This window comes from Taudactylus pleione, unplaced genomic scaffold (genome assembly GCF_031769625.1).
Source record: "Taudactylus pleione unplaced genomic scaffold, aTauple2 ptg000189l, whole genome shotgun sequence".
In the NCBI taxonomy this organism is placed as follows: domain Eukaryota; kingdom Metazoa; phylum Chordata; class Amphibia; order Anura; family Myobatrachidae; genus Taudactylus; species Taudactylus pleione.
Genome location: NW_028284591.1, coordinates 10020001 through 10041841, shown reverse-complemented (window position 1 = coordinate 10041841; position 21841 = coordinate 10020001). Strand labels below are relative to the sequence as shown.

General features: G+C 44.6%; 1 protein-coding gene across 2 annotated transcripts in view; it reads right to left on the bottom strand.

The window, feature by feature from the left end:
• Positions 1-211: 211 nt before the first annotated feature.
• The window catches only part of SKOR2 (SKI family transcriptional corepressor 2), a 42201-nt gene continuing 20571 nt past the window's right edge, over positions 212-21841 (bottom strand). For both annotated transcript variants that reach the window (XM_088476558.1, XM_088476557.1), the window contains exons 5-9: positions 14080-14145; positions 10337-10435; positions 6680-6747; positions 2298-2363; positions 212-793 (exon numbers count right to left, since the gene is read on the bottom strand). In XM_088476558.1, the coding sequence (XP_088332684.1) occupies positions 2301-2363; positions 6680-6747; positions 10337-10435; positions 14080-14145 (296 nt within the window). In that variant the 3' untranslated portion in view covers positions 212-793; positions 2298-2300. The remainder of the gene's footprint in view (positions 794-2297; positions 2364-6679; positions 6748-10336; positions 10436-14079; positions 14146-21841) is intronic.

The following is a 21841-nucleotide window of genomic DNA, read 5'->3' as shown; positions in this document are numbered from 1 at the left end:
GAAGGTAGGTTAAGTCCCAGAACAAGAATGCGTTCATCCCTTAATATTTGCATCAGACAAGTTCATAAGAAAGTAAATAATATAGGTTTAGACGCACTTTCAAGTGCAATTAATGTAAGAGAGGGTCGAGAAAAGCTTCAAATATATGCGCAACTTGATGGAAAACCCAAGTCACATTTGATAGCTTTTATTATAGATTCTTGTCCACATAAATATTAAAGAAACTACAAGAACAATCATAAATACTTTTGGAACAGAGATTATATTCTTAATTACACTTAATATTAAACTGTAAAATATTTCCAGAATGATACAGTTTAACCCATACAGCAGGCAGAGTAAGATGACAGAGGGGCCAACGCCAGACATCCTTGGGGGGGCCGGAGACTTAAGCTTGACCTTGGCTTGTCCTTCAGCAGCGTTTTACCAGCATTGGATGCAGAATACAGTGCTGTTCTTAATGCAGCCCAGAGATTCAGTATCCAGAAAAGTGCAGCCGCTGTCCGCCTCCGGTAATCGCGTCAGAGACAACGTTCTATCCTCCGGAGGTTTAGTGCATGTTTTATGGTCACACATAATTTGGTTCCACCAGTAGGTCCACACAGACATGGTTCTCTGCAGTCTGCTAAGAATTAGCTGCTAGATGCAATGACGAAAAAGTGTCTTTGATCACTTAAAGGTCCTCGGAACTCATTGAACCAGTTTTCCCAAACAGAATTCTTTGTTTTTCGGAATTTATACAATTTGGAGGATTATTTTACAAAAAAAGTTGTTGTTGCAGTTTTAGTCTCGGCTGGAAAAGGAAGAAAGAAAATGGTTATTATTAGTATTATAGTTTATTTATATGGCACCACAAGGGTTCTGCAGCACCTTACAAAGTACATTACCAAATGAGCACACAAGAAAACAGTTGTTAACATCACCAAACAATGCAGGAAAAGGCCTTGGGGACCTGATGCCGTTGTGGGGAGTTAGGAGTAAATGATAGTATACTGTAAGAAAGGGAAGGAGAAGCACGTGAGGGAAGAGGGCCCTGCTAGTGAGTGCTAGCATTCTAAAGGGGAGGGGCAGACAGACAGGAGTGACACAGATGGGGTAGACAGTGCAGAAAGATCATGGAGCAGTGGGTTAGGATGAGAGCTGGAAGGCTTTGATGAAGAAGTGGATCTCGAGAGCCCGTTTGAAGGTTAGTAAAGAGTAGAAGAGTCTAATAGGGAGAGAATTCCAGAGGTAAGGAGCAGCATGGACGAAATCTTGGAGACGGGTGTGGGAGGACGTAATCTGTTGGCAGGAGAGGCGACATGTATTTGTGGAGTGAATTGGATGGGCAGGAGTGTGAAGGGAGATGAGGTCAGAGATGTAAATGAGAGAGGTTTGGGAGAGGGCTTTGTAAGTGAGTGTGAGAAACTTGAATTGGGCTCTGAAGGGGAAGGGGAGCCAGTGGAGGGCTTGTAGGAGAGGGGAGGCAGATGTAGAATGTTTGGAGAGGAAGATGAGTCGGGCAGCAGCATTGAGGACAGATTGGAGAGGAGAGAGATGGGAGTCAGGGAGGCCAGATAGGAGGAGGTTACAGTAGTCTAATTTGGAGATGACCAGTGAGTGGATTAGAATTAGTATTATTTACAGGGACTCAGGAAATGGTGCATTGTATTTTGTAAGCAGTAAATATGGGAAATAGTTAAGTTTGCAAGCCTCACTTGCAGGGGTGTAACCGCGAAAATGTATGGTAAAGTGTATTGGGTTGGGTTGTGCAATTAAACGGTCACCATTGATGGCACAATTGACACCAGCCCAGCAATGGCAAGAAGCCATCGGCACAGAGACATCGATGTTCAGCCTCTCGCGTGGGAGACACGTAGAAATGTCAGGTATTTCAGTGGTCATGGTGGCTTTTCTCTGGGGAATCTCAGACCTGAGACATTTGCCCAGAACTAACACACGTGTGTGCACAAGCTCCTAGGCAGGATGGGAACATGAGCCAGCAGAGACCCAGTAATCTGTGCACTAGTATCTAAGTGTAGTATCTAAGTACTGCATCACCCAATAGTAAAGTGTACACAGAATAAGCGGCGGGCGGGCAAAGATTCACTTATATTTCCATGCACCGTATGTTTATTGTGGCTGACAGTGTCGGAATTGGGCATGAAAGACCCCCTGGGAGAATGTGGTGATAGGGGCTCATGTGGTATAACATACCCTCCTCTTTCTCTACGCACTTACACCTTGCCCAGACTAGGTTGGTAGGGATCAATCAATGCTCAGACATGGTAGGGATCAGCTTCATGCAGCCGTCTTACCTTTTAGCTTTTGCTCAGGTGGGTGCTAAGCTTTTCTTTCCTCATTAGACTTGCTGCATAAGGGATCTGTCAGAAGAAATAGCAAAGGGTCATTGTGCTGTGCTCTTCCTATGAAATGTAATGATTATATAGACACACATGTATGTTACTGTATCAGAGCGACAGCCTTGTACTAACCGACACATTGTCATACAATACAGCTATAGGTCAGCGTATACCCTTCTTGCACTATTGTTTATGTCCACTTTGAGTGACTTTAAAAGTTCAGAACATGAGCATCAGCTATTCTCTATCACTATAATTAAGATAAAGGGGCCTAGGTATTAATAATCATCACAGAGCTAACGCGATTATTAAGGTTTCATATCACAACGGATATTTTAATTTTGAATGAAAATACGTACAAAGGGGAACTCACGGGGACAGTGGTTGTGGTAACCGGAATTGCGTCCGGCGGTTCAAATCCCGACAGCGGCTGGCCGACATGGCTGAAAATCCCGATCGTTCGAAGGTAACTATTAACTAACCTAAACTCCCCCCCCTAACCCTAACCCTCCTTAGGGGTGCCTAACCCTAACCTTCCCCCCAGTGCCTAACCCTAATCCCCCATCTAAGTGCCTAAACCTAACCCACCCTTCCCCGCTGCCTAAACCTAAGTCCCCTGGGGGGGGAGGTGCCTAACCCTAACCCTCCCTCCCCCTAGCCTAATCCTAACCTCCCAGGGGGGTGCCTAACCCTAAGTCCCCCCTGGGAGCCCTAAACCTAACCCTCCCCCCCCCCGCGGCTGTCTGCAGTAGCACCCGGCATCACTTTAATCGGGACGCCAGGCGTCGGTAAAATGACAGGCGTTTAGATTTAGACACCTGTCATTTAACCCTCGCCAGGATAAAGCAGTTGGGAAGCCGGCCGTCGGGATTATGTCCACCGGCTTCCCGACTGCATACCTGGTAACCGCTGTCCCTGCGAGTTATATCCCGGGCAAATTGCAGAAGTCTTTCACTTTCGTGAACGACTTCTCCTGTGGACGCTGACTTTGCGCATGCGCACAGTGTCAGCTTCCGCTGCTGGTCGGAGGCTGTGGGAGAGAAGATCTTTCTACTACTCTCAAGCCTCCATAGGCTTAAAGCAGTTCACACTATACGAAGATGGAGTAAACTCCAGAGATTGCAGTCCTCATTGATAATAATGGGGACTGCGATCTGCAATGCTAATTAGCACTCTGCCGGAGATTTCTGCGGTACCTCCTGCATTGTGCTATTAGTACATAGCAACAATTCATTATATTATGCAGAAACTGCAGTTTCTACATCATTTTATGGGAAAAAAAACAAGCTTGATACATAGACCCCAAAATATGGCATCTTTCATTAGGTGCCAACCACAGTGTCCTTAATGGCTAAATTGTCTTATGCTGGCCATACACTAGCATGATTGCGGGCCGATTACACGATATTAGACACGTCGTACGATGAATTGTGTGGAAATCGTGTAGTACTTAGGTAGGAATACGATCCGATGCTCGCTCCAGCTGCTGTTCTATCGTATCTTATGATCAGACGTGCAGCCCATATTATCCGTCGTGATCCTATGCAGATCGTGCCGTGTTTTTGCGCGTGCGATGCATCATGCGTCCGACCGTCCGACGGCGTCATTTAAATCTATTATGATCACATGTTTTTGGTGAGGCACACGATCGATCGTATCACGGCCAGTCGTACAGGGGCGAGTGATTGTACGTCAGATTGTATGTTCATCGTGTGTGGAAAAAGCACCAAATAGTGCGGCCGGGCTGCCAGGGAGCTACCGGGGAGTTCAAGGGAAAACGTATGATGAATCACATCTTATGCTAGTCGTAGTAGTGTATGGCCAGCATTAGAATGGTTGGATGTTTGCTTTCAAATGTCTAAACAGCACAAAATATTTCAGTATATACCAAACGCGGCCCCCAAGGCTCCCCAATAGTTCATGTTTATATCCATGTTTGAGCACAGGTGGTTAAATCAAATTGACTAAGGTACTATAATTAAGTCACTTGTGCTCTGCCATGGATATCCCTAAAACCTGAACATGGGAAGCCTTGAGAAACCGTGTTTGGGAACCTCTGGTATATAATATGATGACCAGAAAGAAATGAAGTAAACACTAGATGGCGCTGTAGGATTAATCTCTATTAAATAGCAACAATGTTTAATTACAAAGAAGACTGTGGTTTGATATCCATAACAGTTTTAGGCAATTTATAATTTTCAGCATTTGTTTATAAAATGCCACCACAGTCTAGCAAGGTGTAAAAAATACAATATATGCACACATGATTGGGAGCCAAAGAGCTGCAGACCTCGCTCTGACACCAATTACATCCAGTTACGAGTACTTGGCGACACAATTACCAATTGGACCTGTGTCCTGCATTGTGCAAGATTATAAGAGTCCCTCATCTCCTTTTGGGGGAAAAAAATAAAATATTTTTTCTTGCAATATCTTTTTCAGTTTTCAACCTCACAGTGCCACCTAGTGGGCTCGGTGTGAACTGCGCAGAGGACGTACAGTATGTAGATTTGTCAGTGTCCACACAATTGGCTTTTACCTAATATATAGGGCACGATTCTATTCAGCGTGATGTAAATAGCTCCGGGAGTGAGCTCGAAGCTATTCAATACGATTCATGGGATTACCCCCACAAGATAACTGTGGTGCACTGAGTGACAAGCATAGTGAGCGACTCCACCAAGACATTTCAGCAATGGAACAAAGATATCAGGGTAGGTGATCACTACTGTTGGACAGTGACAAGAGATGCCCCAGAAGAGGAGGACAAGCGACAAGCAAAGAGAAAGCACCCCCATGTATAGGCCACTATATTACATAGTACTTTCCTATGCTGTTTGTTTGTTTTGTATGCTGTATGTTTGTTTCGTTTTGTGTTCTTATTTGTGATTGAATTAAATCAACTGTTATTTATTTTCTATGAAGAAAATATCAGATTATTTTAAAATAGCTTTTCACTATGACTATATTACTAATGAACATACAGTATAGTGCAAGTAGTGTAGCTCAAAAAATAGAGCTAGTAAAAACATTCTGAAATCATTTTAGTTTTTCTTGACCTCAAATTAGTAATGTATGACTATTTTTAGAAAGGAAACAAATTAAAAGTATTAATTTGTTGTACAGCGTTCTCAGTCACGCATAATGCTGTCACAATACCGTTTGCTGACAGCAATCGTAAATCCTATGCTACTATCCGTTCACACTGCCCCCAGCCTTACGGACGCGAAAGCAGCTGCTATCACTAGTAACCTCAGTTACGCCTGCTCCATGCTGGGAGCAGAAGATGCGACTGAAAATGGCGGGCACCGTACACACGCACTTACTCAGAATTAGTCGCAACCCTTGATACACCCCCACAGGACGCCCAGCTGCCATCCAGTAACACACATTTAGCCATCAGTGAAAAGTTACCGAGATGCGTCCAACTCAGAATCACTGGTTGCCACATGTCACTGCAACACATCAGCAATTTGCAAAGAAACCGCAAGCCGTGCTCGCATACCGACTTCTGTGTAGCTTGGAATCAGCCCAAATGTGCTCTTATTTAGCCAAATCGCATAATGGTGCCGCCTCTCAATGCTAGGGGAGGAGCTTACTTTGCAGTGATAGCCCCACCCACATACTAGTAAAATTTGTACTGCTAAATATGTTGACACTCAGGGTATCATTTAGCATTAGGAACAAATCCAGCCAGAGTCATTTAAAGAGGAGGAGGTACAAGAGTCTTTGCTATTCCCTATGATGACACTTTATTTCTGAAGATATCTCCTGCACGGGGTAAGGGGAGGGGCCTGCACGGCACAATGTGTCTGTTCTTGGTGCAGGGTGTGCAGTTTGGGGTCCCTGATCCATGGGCACACCCTGCACCCAGTCTAGATACATCACTGAATACAGTTAAGGTTACAAATTGCCATGTGGACAAAGCCGGCAGCAAGGAATTGTATTCAAACATCATGTGCGTGTAGCACAGACATATCGGGAAGCTTTACTGTCACGTTGTGATTCAGAGATGAGCTAGGACCATGCTTGCCTACTTTTGAAGAAGCATTTCAGGGATATTGTGAAAGTAACACTTATGAGCGCGGGTGTAAGGTGCAATCAGGGAGATTACTAGATTCTTCACTGAGTCAGGGAGATTGCTACTATTTCTGGGAGTCTCCCTGACAGTGGGGGAGAGTTGGCAATTATGGCTAGTACCACTCCCCCCCTCCAACAAATGCAGTGCAGCACGGTTATGCCAAGGGTACAATATTTGCATATTCTGTCTGGATATACTATATACACACGGCGTGTGGAGTGTGTATATAATGTATATATTGTGTATGACTTACAATCTGTAGCTGCTGGACCATTTCTTCTCTGTACGCCAGCTCTCGCTTCATTTGGTCATGGAAGTTATCTGTTAAGAAGGTAAGGGAATACATTGTAATGAAATGTACATACATGGGGAACAGTGCATCTATCTATCTATCTATCTATCTATCTATCTATCTATCTATCTCATATCTATCTATATATCTATCTCATATCTATCTATCTATCTATCTATCTATCTATCTATCTATCTATCTATCTATCTATCTATCTATCTATCTATCTATCTATCTATCTATCTCATATCTATCTATCTAATCTATCTATCTATCTATATATCTATCTATCTATATATCTATCTCATATCTATCTATCTATCTATCTATCTATCTCATATCTATCTATCTAATCTATCTATCTATCTCATATCTATCTATCTATCTATCTATCTATCTATCTCATGTCTATCTATCTATCTATCTATCTATCTATCTATCTATTGCATAACTATCTGTCTGTCTATCTATCTATCAAGTGGAATTCATGGAGAAGGATCACCATATGTGAGTGAATGTATCATATGGAAACAGTATTACTTCCTGATGTATTATAAAGAGCCCCTACAGCAGGCATGTCAGACATGCGGCCCGAATAAACATTTTATGCGGCCCGACAGCGTGGGCCCATATATATAGAATATGTGGCCCACACCCCTGCCATGATCGGAACTCAGCTCCGATCGGGCAGTGTTTACTTTATTTAAAACTGGCAACGCTGGTCTCTGAAGCGATCATAGAGTAAAGAAGCCTCTGATCGTTTCAGAGGCCAGGGTTCCCAGTGATGCACCCGCGATGAGAGGAGCCTGCGCCTGCCACTCTGGATCTAATCAGTCAGTGGCAGCATCTACGTGGGACGGTGGGAATGATGTCGGCTGGACTGGAGCGGTGCCCAGCGGCCAACGTGAAGAAAGGTAAGTACTGCACAGGTGAGTGGAGCATGCTCTATACTGGGAGGGGGCACAGCATAAGGGGCATTACTGAGGGCACAACATGAGGGGCACTACTAGGGACATTACTGGGGACACTGCATAAGAGGCATTACTGAGGGCACAACATAAGGGGCACTACTAGGGATATTATTGGGGCACTGCATAAGGGGCATTATTGGGGGTACAGCATAAGGGGAACTACTGTGGGCACTGCATAAGGGGCACTACTAGAGGAATTACTGGGGCAGAACATAAGGGGCACTACTAGGGACATTACTAGGGGCTCAGCATAAGTGGCTTTACTGGGGACACTGCATAAGGGGCACTACTGGGGGCACTGCATAAGGGGCACTACAATGAGCATTAATGTGGGCACAACATAAGGGGCACTACTAGGGACATTTCTGGGGGCTCTGCATAAGGGGCATTTCTGGGGGCTCTGCACAAGGGCCATTACTGGGGGCACTGCATAAGGGGCACTACTGGGGGCACTGCATAAGGGGTATTGCATAATGGGCACAACTTCAGGGTGCATTGCACAAGGGGCTCTAATACAGGGGGGATTGCATAAGGGGCACTACTACAGGGGGCAATGCATTGGTTTTTATTCATAATAAACCTTTCAAAACTGCATATAAGACTTTTTTGTTGTTGCAGTCCACGCACTCTTAGACCTTGAATGTTCGGCCCGGTTGGTATTTTGAGTTTGACATGCCCGACCTACAGGGGATAGAACCTTTGTAACTCGCAGACATGTTCCATGTGGAATGATTAGGAGCAATACTGTATGTAGCTCTCTCCAGCAGAGACAAATGGACACTGAAAGTGCAGATGCTCCGACAGGAATTGAGAGGCAGAGAGTAAGTAGAAATGATTACAGAGGCGAGTGGCTGCCGGGCCTGTATCATACAGCGCATAGTAATATCAGGGTACACACAGCGCAGGCTCTCAGTGCACATTAACCAGCCACTCTCAATCCGATTTTAACCAACCTTATTGGGAGTTAAGGGAGAAAGCAGGAAGTGACCAGGCATGCCAAGTTCTCATACAGCACTCATGGGAGGAGGATATAAGGATTATGAATAAGATATAGGTCCTGATGGGGATAATAACTTACAGATGGTCTGACAGGACTGTAACCCTTTATGTGCTACTCTGAGATTGCTCCACTGTGCACCACTGGTCTATAAAGAGATTTTTTTAAAAAAAGAAGGAATATATGTATCAATAATTGCAGTACACCCACATTTCTTTTATCCCATATCTATCTATCTATCTATCTATCTATCTATCTATCTATCTATCTATCTATCTATCTATCGATCTATCTCATATAAAGCAATATATCTAATCAACCTTGTATCTATTTATCTATCTGTTTATCTATTATATAATCTATCGCTCATATTTATCTATAAATTTCATATCTTGGTACATAAGGGCCATTACAAACTTTTGCTATGGGGCCTTCAGATATCTAGTTACCCCCCTCTATCTATCTATCTATCTATCTATCTATCTATCTATCTATCTATCTATCTATCTATCTATCTACTTCATATATATCTATCTCATATATATATAACTATCTCATATCTATCTATCTACTTCATATCTATCTATCTCATATATATAACTATCTCATATCTATCTATCTATCTATCTTTCTATCTATCTATCTATCTATCTATCTATTTGTCTACCTCATATCTATCTATCTATCTATCTATCTATCCATCTATCTTATATATGTCTTTATCTATCTATCTATCTATCTATCTATCTATCGACCTCATATCTAGCTATATATCTATACATCTATCGATATATCTTATATATGTCTCTATCTATCTATCTATCTATCTATCTATCTATCTATCTATCTATCTATCTATCTATCTATCTATCTATCGACTTCATATCTAGCTATATATCTATACATCTATTGATATATCTTATATATGTCTTTCTCTATCTATCTATCTATCTATCTATCTATCTATCTATCTATCTATCTATCTAACTGCCTGCCTGTCTATATATACGTACATACATATATCATATTTTATCATTATGGCATTTATAGTGTTATAGGTATATGGTCCTGGAAGTGCTATAAGAGGAATACGGGTAAAACAGAGCGCGGGCATATTTCTTTTCTCTTTTGTTTCAAAATTTTGCCTTGTGCTATCATGGCAGCTTTCAATTAAGGCTATAAAAAGCCTAGTTGGGTGTGGCTAACAGCCAGCCCTGTATAGATGTGTCCCTCTGTATCTAGGAGGTGAGTACATTTAACTGCAATGTAATGATGTGCTAGGCATATATACTAGTGTTAGGGACCTGCAGAAAAATGGGGTCCCTTGATGCTGGGCTGCAGGCTTAAATGCTTTGATCAAATTATGACAAAATCCCCTTTGTTTTATTTGCTGCACACACATAAATTTGCAGTATATTATTGTTAGCGCCGATAGCAAAAGTTTTTCTGTTTTGTATAAGAGGAATACAAGTTATGCTAAATGTAATAGATGTAGAATATGATATAAAAGCTGTTGGTTGGCAGTCCGTAATAATATATGTTTTGCCATAAGATACAGCTCGCACAGATAAATATGGGAACTTTCACGGAGCATATAAAACAAACAGCAAATATGAGAACAAGGAAGAATAAACAGGGAATTCTCCTTACTGAATACAGGAAAGGACGGGGTCCCCTTCAGCACCTGGAATTCCTGCTCCAGCCTCCGCCTCAGATCTATCTGTTCAAACAAAACTTTCTGTAGTTCTTCTGCAATGAGAGAAACACAGCAGAGGCGTCCTTAGCTAGGCTGCAGAGGGGTAGAGGCGTCCTTAGCTAGGCTGCAGAGGGGCAGAGGCGTCCTTAGCTAGGCTGCAGAGGGGTAGAGGCGTCCTTAGCTAGGCTGCAGAGGGGCAGAGGCGTCCTTAGCTAGGCTGCAGAGGGGCAGAGGCGTCCTTAGCTAGGCTGCAGAGGGGCAGAGGCGTCCTTAGCTAGGCTGCAGAGGGGCAGAGGCGTCCTTAGCTAGGCTGCAGAGGGGCAGAGGCGTCCTTAGCTAGGCTGCAGAGGGGCAGAGGCGTCCTTAGCTAGGCTGCAGAGGGGTAGAGACATCCTTAGCTAGGCTACAGAGGGGCAGAGGCGTCCTTAGCTAGGCTACAGAGGGGTAGAGACGTCCTTAGCTAGGCTGCAGAGGGGCAGAGACGTCCTTAGCTAGGCTGCAGAGGGGCAGAAGCTTCCTTAGCTAGGCTGCAGAGGGGCAGAGGCGTCCTTAGCTAGGCTACAGAGGGGCAGAGGCGTCCTTAGCTAGGCTACAGAGGGGTAGAGACGTCCTTAGCTAGGCTGCAGAGGGGCAGAGACGTCCTTAGCTAGGCTGCAGAGGGGCAGAAGCTTCCTTAGCTAGGCTGCAGAGGGGCAGAGGCGTCCTTAGCTAGGCTGCAGAGGGGTAGAGGCGTCCTTAGCTAGGCTGCAGAGGGGCAGAAGCGTCCTTAGCTAGGCTGCAGAGGGGTAGAGGCGTCCTTAGCTAGGCTGCAGAGGGGCAGAAGCGTCCTTAGCTAGGCTGCAGAGGGGCAGAGGCGTCCTTAGCTAGGCTGCAGAGGGGCAGAGGCGTCCTTAGCTAGGCTGCAGAGGGGCAGAGGCGTCCTTAGCTAGGCTGCACAGGGGCAGAGGCGTCCTTAGCTAGGCTGCACAGGGGCAGAGGCGTCCTTAGCTAGGCTGCAGAGGGGCAGAGACGTCCTTAGCTAGGCTGCAGAGGGGCAGAGGCGTCCTTAGCTAGGCTGCAGAGGGCCAGGGGCGTCCTTAGCTAGGCTGCAGAGGGCCAGAGGCGTCCTTAGCTAGGCTGCAGAGGGGCAGAGGCGTCCTTAGCTAGGCTGCAGAGGGGCATAGGCGTCCTTAGCTAGTCTGCAGAGAGGCAGAGGCGTCCTTAGCTAGGCTGCAGAGGGGCAGAGGCGTCCTTAGCTAGGCTGCAGAGGGGCAGAGGCGTCCTTAGCTAGGCTGCAGAGGGACAGAGGCGTCCTTAGCTAGGCTGCAGAGGGGCAGAAGCGTCCTTAGCTAGGCTGCTGAGCGCTGCTATATGCTCCCATTTATTATTAGAAGACAAAAACACTTTAACCAGCCTTAAAACGTTCCAGGAGCATGGCACAGATTTGATGTAGAAATCCATGAATATAAATCAATGCAATATATTATTTTAAAGTATTATATTACCGTGTCATATATTGATTGATATGCATGCATTAATCTCAATTATATCCACCCAAGCTCTATATATTATTCATATGTTGCTTGTCAAGCGTAAAATATGGTTCAAAAGCCAGTTGCCCGCCTAACGTTGCCGCTAACCCTTTCCGGGGGAGCTGGCCAGCCGTACGCAGCTTTCTGGCAGACTGATGGCTTCGGAGCCCCGGGCAATGAAGGAGTTAATGTAAGTATTTAAAATGCCTGTGTCACATACAATGAAGGGCGTATAATAATGGACTCTAATGTGTTCAACCTTTAGGAGAGAAGGAAGATAGAAAACCTGGCTGTCTGCTGCAGACTAGACCTGGTCTAGGACAATATATATGACCTTGTATATGTCCTTTATAAATACATTTGCAAAGATTGACTTTATGAGGGCTACATGGCTATTTACTAATATAGGGCCGCAGGCAGGGGCATTTAAGGCACGAGGGGGTCCTTGTGCAGAAGTCCGTAAGCTCACACTGCCCAGAAAAAAAAAATGGCGAAAAAAGAGTTCTGCGCATTAAAAAAATGGTGCCACTGTCATATTTCAAAAGATATCCCCATAGTAATGGTCCAGGCGGCTGCCAGGGTGGTCTGATGGGCAGGTAAGTAAATGCAAGACTGGGTGCAGGGTGACCGTGCAGGTCTACCCTTGACCCAGGGCCCTGTGTGCGCGGCACACGCTGAACCCATTATAGAAATGCCACTGGAGCCAGGTGACCCAGAAGTCTTCTCAATAAGGAAGCCAATGATATAATTTAATAGTGAACAAATATATAATAGGAATACACCCGATAGTCGGGATGCTGATGCTTAGAATACCGGTGCTGGAATCCCAACAACTGTCATAACCCCGGCACCAACATCACTGATTGCCGGCATACCGAAGGTAAGTATCAGGGTTACGGGGAGGGTTAGGCTTAGAGTTAGGGGTTAGGGTTAGGCACTAAGGGGGGGGGGGGTTAGGTTTAGAGTGTGGGGAGAGGGAGTGAGTATCCTAACCTTGTCAGGATGCCGATGTCGGGATTTTGACAGCTGGGATCGCGAGCGCCGGTATCCCTTACAAATCCCATATAATATTAGTTATACATGTTCTATCTTTTGTTTGCCCCGTTACCTCATAATGCCCCTTTTAAATGAGCTCCGGTAATCTGGATTTTAATTAGATGATCTGTATTTAATGGGCAAATTTCGCCTGCCACCTACAGACAATGATGCCATATTATTGGCTGAAGCCAGATTACTGAGAATGCAGCCTATAGATTTACCAAAAACATGTCTCTCGGGGATATTTGGTCATGAAGAGCTATAGTGATGTCATTCTTTCCAAGTGATCTGATTGGCTGCAATTTGCCACATCGTGCTCTAAGCCAGTACTGCCTGCCTCCATTGTGTTTATGGCAGGATCCCTTTAACTGGGATGTCCTGACCTGAATGGTACAAATGTGTAGGTAACGCATTCAGTCAGAGTAGGACCTCGTACACTTCAGTTCATTTTAGGCATCTAGCACTGAATATTAAATGCCTCTAGACTTTGGTAGTACAGGGTAAATAATATAAGCAAGTGGACCTGTACACATCACCCCACATAGAGTAGAGCAGGAATATATGATGCCATAATAGCGACCAGACATAGCGACCAGACAGTGCCCAGAACTGAATTGCCCCTTAAATTGACCTATTTCTAACGTTGTTCAGCAAACGTGATTGGTAGCTATCGGTTACAACACATGTCCACATGATACAGTGTAACAAAATAAGCCCAGTAGTGGATTTTTTTTTTTCCCCTAGAAAGTTTTGATAAATCTGTACGATAATATTATAATATCTTCTCCCGGAGGGGGGGCAGCGCTGCTTGCATGTGGGCGGTTGAATACGAGGGAAGAGGTCACACCTGCGCAGTGCAGGAAAATACGATCTTTATTAAAAGTGGACCATAGATGACCATCCCTGCCCTGATGTGAATATCGGGCCCCCTCTTGCAGGGGGCATGGCCACGCCATCTTGGGGGCTGTGGATGCCAACTTTGGCAGGCCCACCCCAGTATCGGAGCCCCCATTTCATTATGTGCTATGGAATTGATAGCCTACTAATGAAATTCTGTGGCCACCGTCGATAACGCCTCTGCTGCTGTGGACAACGGGGATGCACTTGGTCGCGCACACAAACCACGAATGGTTTCGCGCTGCTGTTACCTTTTCCCATGCTCCCTACATCCTTCTTTAGTGGGTGCGGCGTGCTGTTTTCCTGACCGGCTTCTCCTACAGATAATATAGAAGAAAAACAAATAAGAAAACATCCGATTTAATGGGTTTGTTGACTTTGAATTTTCAGCCAGTTATATATTTGTTCCCCTCCCTGGTCCATTTTACGGCTGCAGAGTAATTGCCTTTTTAAAATTAAAACAGTTTCACGGGCAGTGAAGTGACAACATAAATTTTGGTTTAAGGGCCCATTCAGCGCGGTACATTGCCACCGGCGGCGAGGAGGTCACTACGCCCTCTTGCCTGATTAACCACCGTCTCCTGTTTTGTACAGATAGAGTTTTCCTTATTTAGTGGTGGCTGTTAGGGAATTATCGCCATCTGTTACTGTGCGGAAGGACGCCTGGCACTACTCTTATTATTCGGTCTCTTTCATTTTATTTTTTTAATATTCTTTTTTTATCGCCGGCATTTTCAACAAGTTGTCGCAATAAAGATGGAGGAAAATCTGCCAGATAACAATGCGGCGGTGACCCGCAGAGAACATGATGCAAAAGTTAATCAAACGCTTTATGGAACCGATATCCCGCCAGATATCTGTGCCTTTTATTTTCTTGTTATTTTGTTGAATTGACATTCAGCTTTATGTACATATAAAAAAAAGTAACCCGAGAAATCTGCAGCAGAAACAATGAATTTATTGTTACATTGTTATTGATGGCGGGAGACGTATCATGGCACCCATATATAGAAAATACAACGCACAGTGAGGACACTGCAACATTGTATAGTTGTGGGAAAAACTCTTTGTTTGTGTTGCACCAGAGACTGAAAGCTAAGGCCTGATTCAGACCCGCTCGCAAGCGGATCGATGGTGGTCCAGAGCGCACGCGCGGTGTGCGCACTGCGCGTGCGCGAGCCCTGGAGCGAGTGCAAAAAGCACTCGCTCCGGGACTCACTACAATAGGGGCGGCTGTCGATGTTGATCGACAGCTCGCCCCATTTTGTAGGTGTGGCTTCACAAACGGAGGCGTTCCCATGCGAACGCCTGCCGTTTGTGGGCGGCCCCACTGACATCACCAGTGATGTTAGTGGGAGAGCTTCCTGCTCGATTTGAGTCAGAAGCTCTCTGGGGCTTGCGGCCACGAGACCCTACCACAAGGGTCTCGTCGCAAGCCCAATGGTCAAGACCATTGCGACCATCATCATGGCCGCTCGCTATAGCTGTAGGAGGCCACTCCTAAAAAAAACAGTGCCCGCCCTGATTCAGAGCGAGCGCTCGCTTTTTGTGAGCGCCTCTGTATCAGGCCCTCGGTCCTCAGGACCCCACACAGTTCATGTTTTGCAGGTCACCCAGCAGGTACACAGGTGTAATCATTACTCGCTGACACATTTTAAAAGTTACACAGGTGGAGCTATTTAGTTTACTTGTAATTATGTGAGGAGACCTGGAAAACATGCACTGTTTGGGGTCTTGAAGACTGAGTTTGAGAACCTGTGCACTAGACGATGTGCAAATGACGCAATGTCGTGAACGATTTCCCTCCAACTGTCCCCGGCAGCTCACCCACACTCCGGGACACTATATGGTGCTTAAAGTGTCCAATCTGTCCGACGACCTATCGTGCGTCCTTAACGATTTCTAGTGCGTCCTGTACAAGATTAAGATCTGTAAGATCTGAATATATGACAAACGACCCGTTGGTATACGTATCGTCATCATTACCGTCAGTGGACCACGACCGGCTCCAGGGGTAGCCACGCCCTGTGCCATGTTGGGTATACTGCGCCTTCTAGTCATGCGTGGCGAAGCCGAGTGCGTCTGAAAATTGGGGCGTGGCATAATTACCATAGGCCATGCCCCCTAAGTGACGTTATTTGGGCGCGTGCCCGCATGGCACGCCTCCCGTGTAACGTCAGGTTGGGGGCGAGCCCAGCACTCCGTCACTAGCTGGGCTTCCCCCAGCCCTCTCCCAGCACTGAATGGAATGCCCACGTGCATGCGCGCAGCATACATTCAGATACTCCGGGGGTCCGGCACTGCCGCACAGCTACGGTGGTGGGGGTCGCCAACCTCCCGGCCGGACCATCTGCGGGACACTACGGCCCACGGGTGGAACAGCTGGACAGTGCTGTCCCGCTGAAATCGGGATGTTGGAAGGGGTGCGCTCTCTATGGGGTGGTGCCCTCGTTCGACCGCACTGGTCGAACACCCCAAGAGCCGGCCCTGCAGTGGACACTCACGATTTGCACATATTATGCACAATTTGACGTTCCGATGCGTTGAAATCAGGGAAATAATTTTTTGATTTTTAGAAATGGAGAAGTTGCCCATATCAACCAATCAGATTCTACTTATCATTTTTCTAGCACATTCTAGAAAATAATAACTGGAATCTGAATGGTTGCTATTGGCAACATCTCCACTTCTAAAAACCCGCACTTTAGTGAAATATACCCATAATAATTATACTGATAATGTTTATGTACATAGCGCTTTTCTCCAAACGGACGCAAAGTGCTTTACATATGAGGTAAGGGAACCATATTACAAAGGAGGCAGCCATCTTTTGCGCACTTCATATTTGAGGTCCTTACTTTGTTTGGAAAAATATCTTTTCTATGCAATAATGATGCAAAAGATGAAAGCAATAAATGCTCGTGTGTACATTGGATTTGTTTCCCAAATAGTCGGTGGCCCATGTATACTCCATGATCTGTTTATATTTTTTTTAGCATTCGCAGTCTGTCAATCACTGTTTTAAAGCATCCCCATTTTATATAGGGATCATTAATCCCTCTTGCACTCTGTGTTAGCAGCAATCTGGTCATAAACTAACAGGGCAAGAGAGTTTATACAAATGAAACATTTTGCTAGTTACAATGTCACTATTCATTATTTGTCTGCAGACAAAAACTGAAAAAAATGCTGTGGAAGCTCCAAGTTTGCACAGATGAAAGATATTGCTCTAACACGGTGTTTCCCAACCTCGGTCCTCAAGGCACACTAACTGTCCAGGTTTTAATGATATCCATGATAGAGCACAGATGGTTAAGTAAAAAAAAATGAGGTACTACTTAGGACACATGTGCTCAAGTATGGCTATCCTTAAAACCTGGACTGTTAGTGTGCCTTGAGGACCGTGGTTGGGAACCCCTGCTCTAACACTTGGTTTTTAATTAGCCTCTACCTGTGACTCATTAAAAAGGTCAGATTTTATGGATAAAAGACCTCCTAATTCAAACAACATTGGTCATACTGTGAGTCCGAAGGAGAGCTGTGATAATGACAACCAGCAAGCTACGAAAATGAAAGATTAAGTTATAGATGTGCACAAGAAAGGAAGAGACTGTAATGTAATATCCAAGTGCCTGGATGTCCCAGGGGTCAATATTGGACGAATAGGGAAGAATGTATGCCACATCATACCACCCAGGCACTGCCTAGACAAGACCGAACCTATAACTCAGCATCAGACGACTTGTGAGGGAGCCACACAGAGGCCACAACTATCACATTGCAGGAGCTACAGAGCTCAGTGGCTGAGACTGGAGAGGGGGGGTACATCCGTCACCTGTATCGGGAGCTCTGCATTCAACTGTCCTGTATGGGACGGTGGATTGAAAGAAGCCATTAATAAAGATAAGCCACTACAAAGCAAAAAAACATCACGTGACCCAGCTAAAGTGTGGGATAAGGTTTAGAGGTCAGGTGAAGCAAAAATGTAGCTTTTTGGCCTCAATCGAAAAGGCTATGGCCCTAATTCAGACCGCAGGCAGCTCGCAGAGTCTGTGGGCGTTTTTTTTTCTCCTCCTGCTGCTCGCAAAGCTGTGGGAGACTCACACAGCTTATGCGAGCGACCGGGAGACCATCGCCATTATCGCGACCATTGGCCTTGCGACAAGACCCCGCGGAAGGGCCTAGGCTGCTGCAAGGCTGAGCGGACTCCCTGCTCTAACAGAGCAGGGAGTCCACTACTGACATCAGTAGTGATGTCAGTAGGTCCTCCCACAAATGCCAGGTGTTCCTAAGGGAACGTGCAGCCACCCCCCCTACCCGCCTACAAAAGGGGGCGAGCTGTCACTCACCATCGACAGCCGCCCTGTCTTGTAGTGAGCCCCGTAGCCCTGAAGTTCAGTTGCTTGACGGGGCTCGCACATGCGCACGTTGGACGTGGCTCATGCGCAGTGGCCAAACATTGAGCCGCTTGCGAGCGCTGTGCGCTTGCGAGCGGCTCTGAATCAGGCCCTATGTGTGGTGCAAACCTAACACTGCCCATACCGCAGCATACACCATTCCAACAGTGACGTATTGGGGGTGGCAGCATCATGTTGTGGGAACACACTACCTCAGTGGGTATTGGGCATCCCTTTAACATTGAAGGACAAATGAATGGTGGAAAATACAGGGAAATACTGCAAGACAATCTGCTTCCATCTGCTAGAAAACGAAAGCTTTTGGGAATGTTCCCCTTTCAGCAGGACAATGATTCCGCGGACAAGGCTGGAGCAACACTGATGTGGTAGAGCAACCAAAAGGTGAATGTTCTACAATGGCTAAGTCAAAGTCCAGAACACAATCCAATTGAGAATCTGTAGTACTATTTGAAAATGGCGGACCACAAGCGCCATCCAACCAACCTGGAACAAATGTGCACGAAAGAATGGGCAAAAATCACTCCCAAACAGTGTACAAATCTGGTAAACATTTTCCCCAGCAGACTTAGGGCCTCATTCCGATGGTCGGGAGTCTGCGCAGTCGCCAGACCCGTACTGAGCATGCGTCCACATGCAAAGCGGTAGCAGACTGTTAGTCTGTTGGCGTTTGGGGTCGGCGGCGACCTCCATTTCCCAAGACGGAGGCGTGTCACCGCCGTAGGAGGGGAGGGAAGAGGCCAGGATCTCCATCAGCTGACGGAGATTTCCTGACCTCTTTTCCTCATCTGCGATGGCCGGTCTGCGTGATCCCAGGGATTACGTAGATGATCTGATTCGGCGTTCGTGGACACAGGTCAGATCGTTAATGCGTGCGGGGGGCTTCACGCCTCCTGCTGCATTACCTTAATGACGTGCAGCTTTGCAATTCTGTTCACTACTGTATCACCCCCTTAGAGCTGTTATTACAGCAAAAGGTGATTCTACCAAGCACTACTCTGCATAGGTTGAATACTTAGGCAAGTATCGTTTTATAGGGTTTTTTTAAATGTATATCTGCTAACAAATAATGAGTTTGAAAATGTACTTTAAGAGCCTCATGCTTCAAAGAAAACATAGGACCTGATTCAGACCCACTCGCGAGCGGCTGTCCGCTCGCAAGTGGGTCGATGTTCTGGACTGAGCATGCGCACGACGGAGGGAGCTCCGTCGTGCGCATGCGCCATACGCGACGAGCGAAGGAAAGTCCTTCGCTCGTTGTGTCCGATCAAAGGGGGCGTGCCGGGGGCGTGCCTCCCTGACGGGGGCGTTCCCACGGGAACGCCTCCCGTCAGAAGCCGGCCCACTGACATCACTAGTGATGTCAGTGGGAGTGATTTTGGCTCTGATAGAGCCAAAATCACTCTGGAACTTGCGGTTGAAAACCTCAACCGCAGGCTCCGGCTCGCAATTTCGATGGTCGCGATGGTCTCGACCATCGCGGCCATCAAAATGCACGCTCGTATAGCCTGTGGGTGGTGACCCACAGCTATACGAGTGTCCAGGAGGACGCTCCATTTTCATGGAGGCCGGCCCTCATTCAGAGCGTGCGCTCTGCTCAGAGCGTACGGCTCTGAATGAGGGCCATAGTATTTGTAACTATGGCCCTAATTCAAAGTGATACTCAAACTCGATGGAGGCTCAGGAGGAGGTAAGTAATATGGGGCTAGGGAGTGGGGGGATGTAAGTATTACCGGGCTGAGGAGACCCCCATACCTCTGGTTATGCCCCTGGGACGACCCGTCTATTCGCAAAGCATTGTCATACTGCAATTTGATAGGTGATATTTCCTGCTGTTCTGCTCATTCCTGGTTAGTGACGCACGTCCCATGTACTGCCAGGATCAGCTGTACATGCATCTGCTGCCTGCTCCGTTATTATGTAACTGATTGTGTATAGCTTTACTTATATAGTATAACTTTCTACATGGATACATATATACTAGATTATCTAGGTAACACGGCTTTTGGATTATTAAGCATTGCAGGGAATATTTCAACTAATTTTATGTACTAATCAGAGTACTGTGAATAAATACTGTGTATACATTTTTTACTAAAGGAAGCCTTTGTGTCAATCAAACATAATACTATTTGTACTTTATATATTTTGACACTTGCGCAGTTCACCAGGGTTAGATAGATATATTAATAGATGATAAATTATATAATAGATAGATAGATAGATAGATAAATAGATATGAGATAGATATAGAAATACATAGACAGACAGAGATAAGCTAGATAGATAGATAGATAGATAGATAGATAGATATGAGATAGATAGATATAAGATAGATAGATAGATAGATAGATAGATATGAGATAGATAGATATAGAGATATGAGATAGATAGATAGATAGATAGATAGATAGATATGAGATAGATAGATAGATAGATATGAGATAGATAGATAGATAGATAGATAGATAGATAGATAGATAGATAGATAGATAGATAGATAGACAGACAGATTATATAATAGATGATAGCAAGATAGATATATTAATAGATGATAAATTATATAATAGATAGATAGATAGATAGATAAATAGATATGAGATAGATATAGAAATAGATAGACAGACAGAGATAAGCTAGATAGATAGATAGATAGATAGATATGAGATAGATAGATATAAGATAGATAGATAGATAGATAGATAGATAGATAGATATGAGATAGATAGATATAGAGATATGAGATAGATAGATAGATAGATAGATATGAGATAGATAGATAGATAGATATGAGATAGATAGATAGATAGACAGACAGATTATATAATAGATGATAGCAAGATAGATATATTAATAGATGATAAATTATATAATAGATACAAAGATAGATAGGTAAATAGAAATGAGATAGATATAGAAATAGATAGACAGACAGACAGAGATAAGCTAGATAGATAGATAGATAGATATGAGGTAGACAGATAGATATGGGATAGATAGATAGATAACTAGATAGATAGATAGATAGATAGATAGACAGATATATAAATATGAGATAGATAGATATGACATAAATAGTTACATTGATATATATGAGATAGATAGATATTAGATAGATAGAAATGCGATAGATAGATATGAGATAGATAGATAGTTACGAGATAGATATATATGAGACATAGATAGATATGAGCTAGATAGATAGATATGAGATAGATAGAGATAGATATGCGCTAGATAGATACATATGAGATAGATAGATAGATAGATAGATAGATACTGAAGATAGATATGAGCTAGATAGATAGATATGAGATAGATAGATAGATAGATATGAGACAGATAGATATGAGAGATAGATAGATAGATAGATAGATATGAGATAGATGTAGAAAACCCCCAGAGAGTGAGACAATAGATATATTGATAGATATGAGATAGATAGATAGATGTACAGATCCCCCAGTGAGAGACAATAGATAGATATATAGATAGATAGATAGATAGATAGATAGATGTAGAAACCCCCCAGAGAGTGAGAGACAATAGACAGATAGATAGATAGATAGATAGATAGTTAGATATGAGATAGATGTAG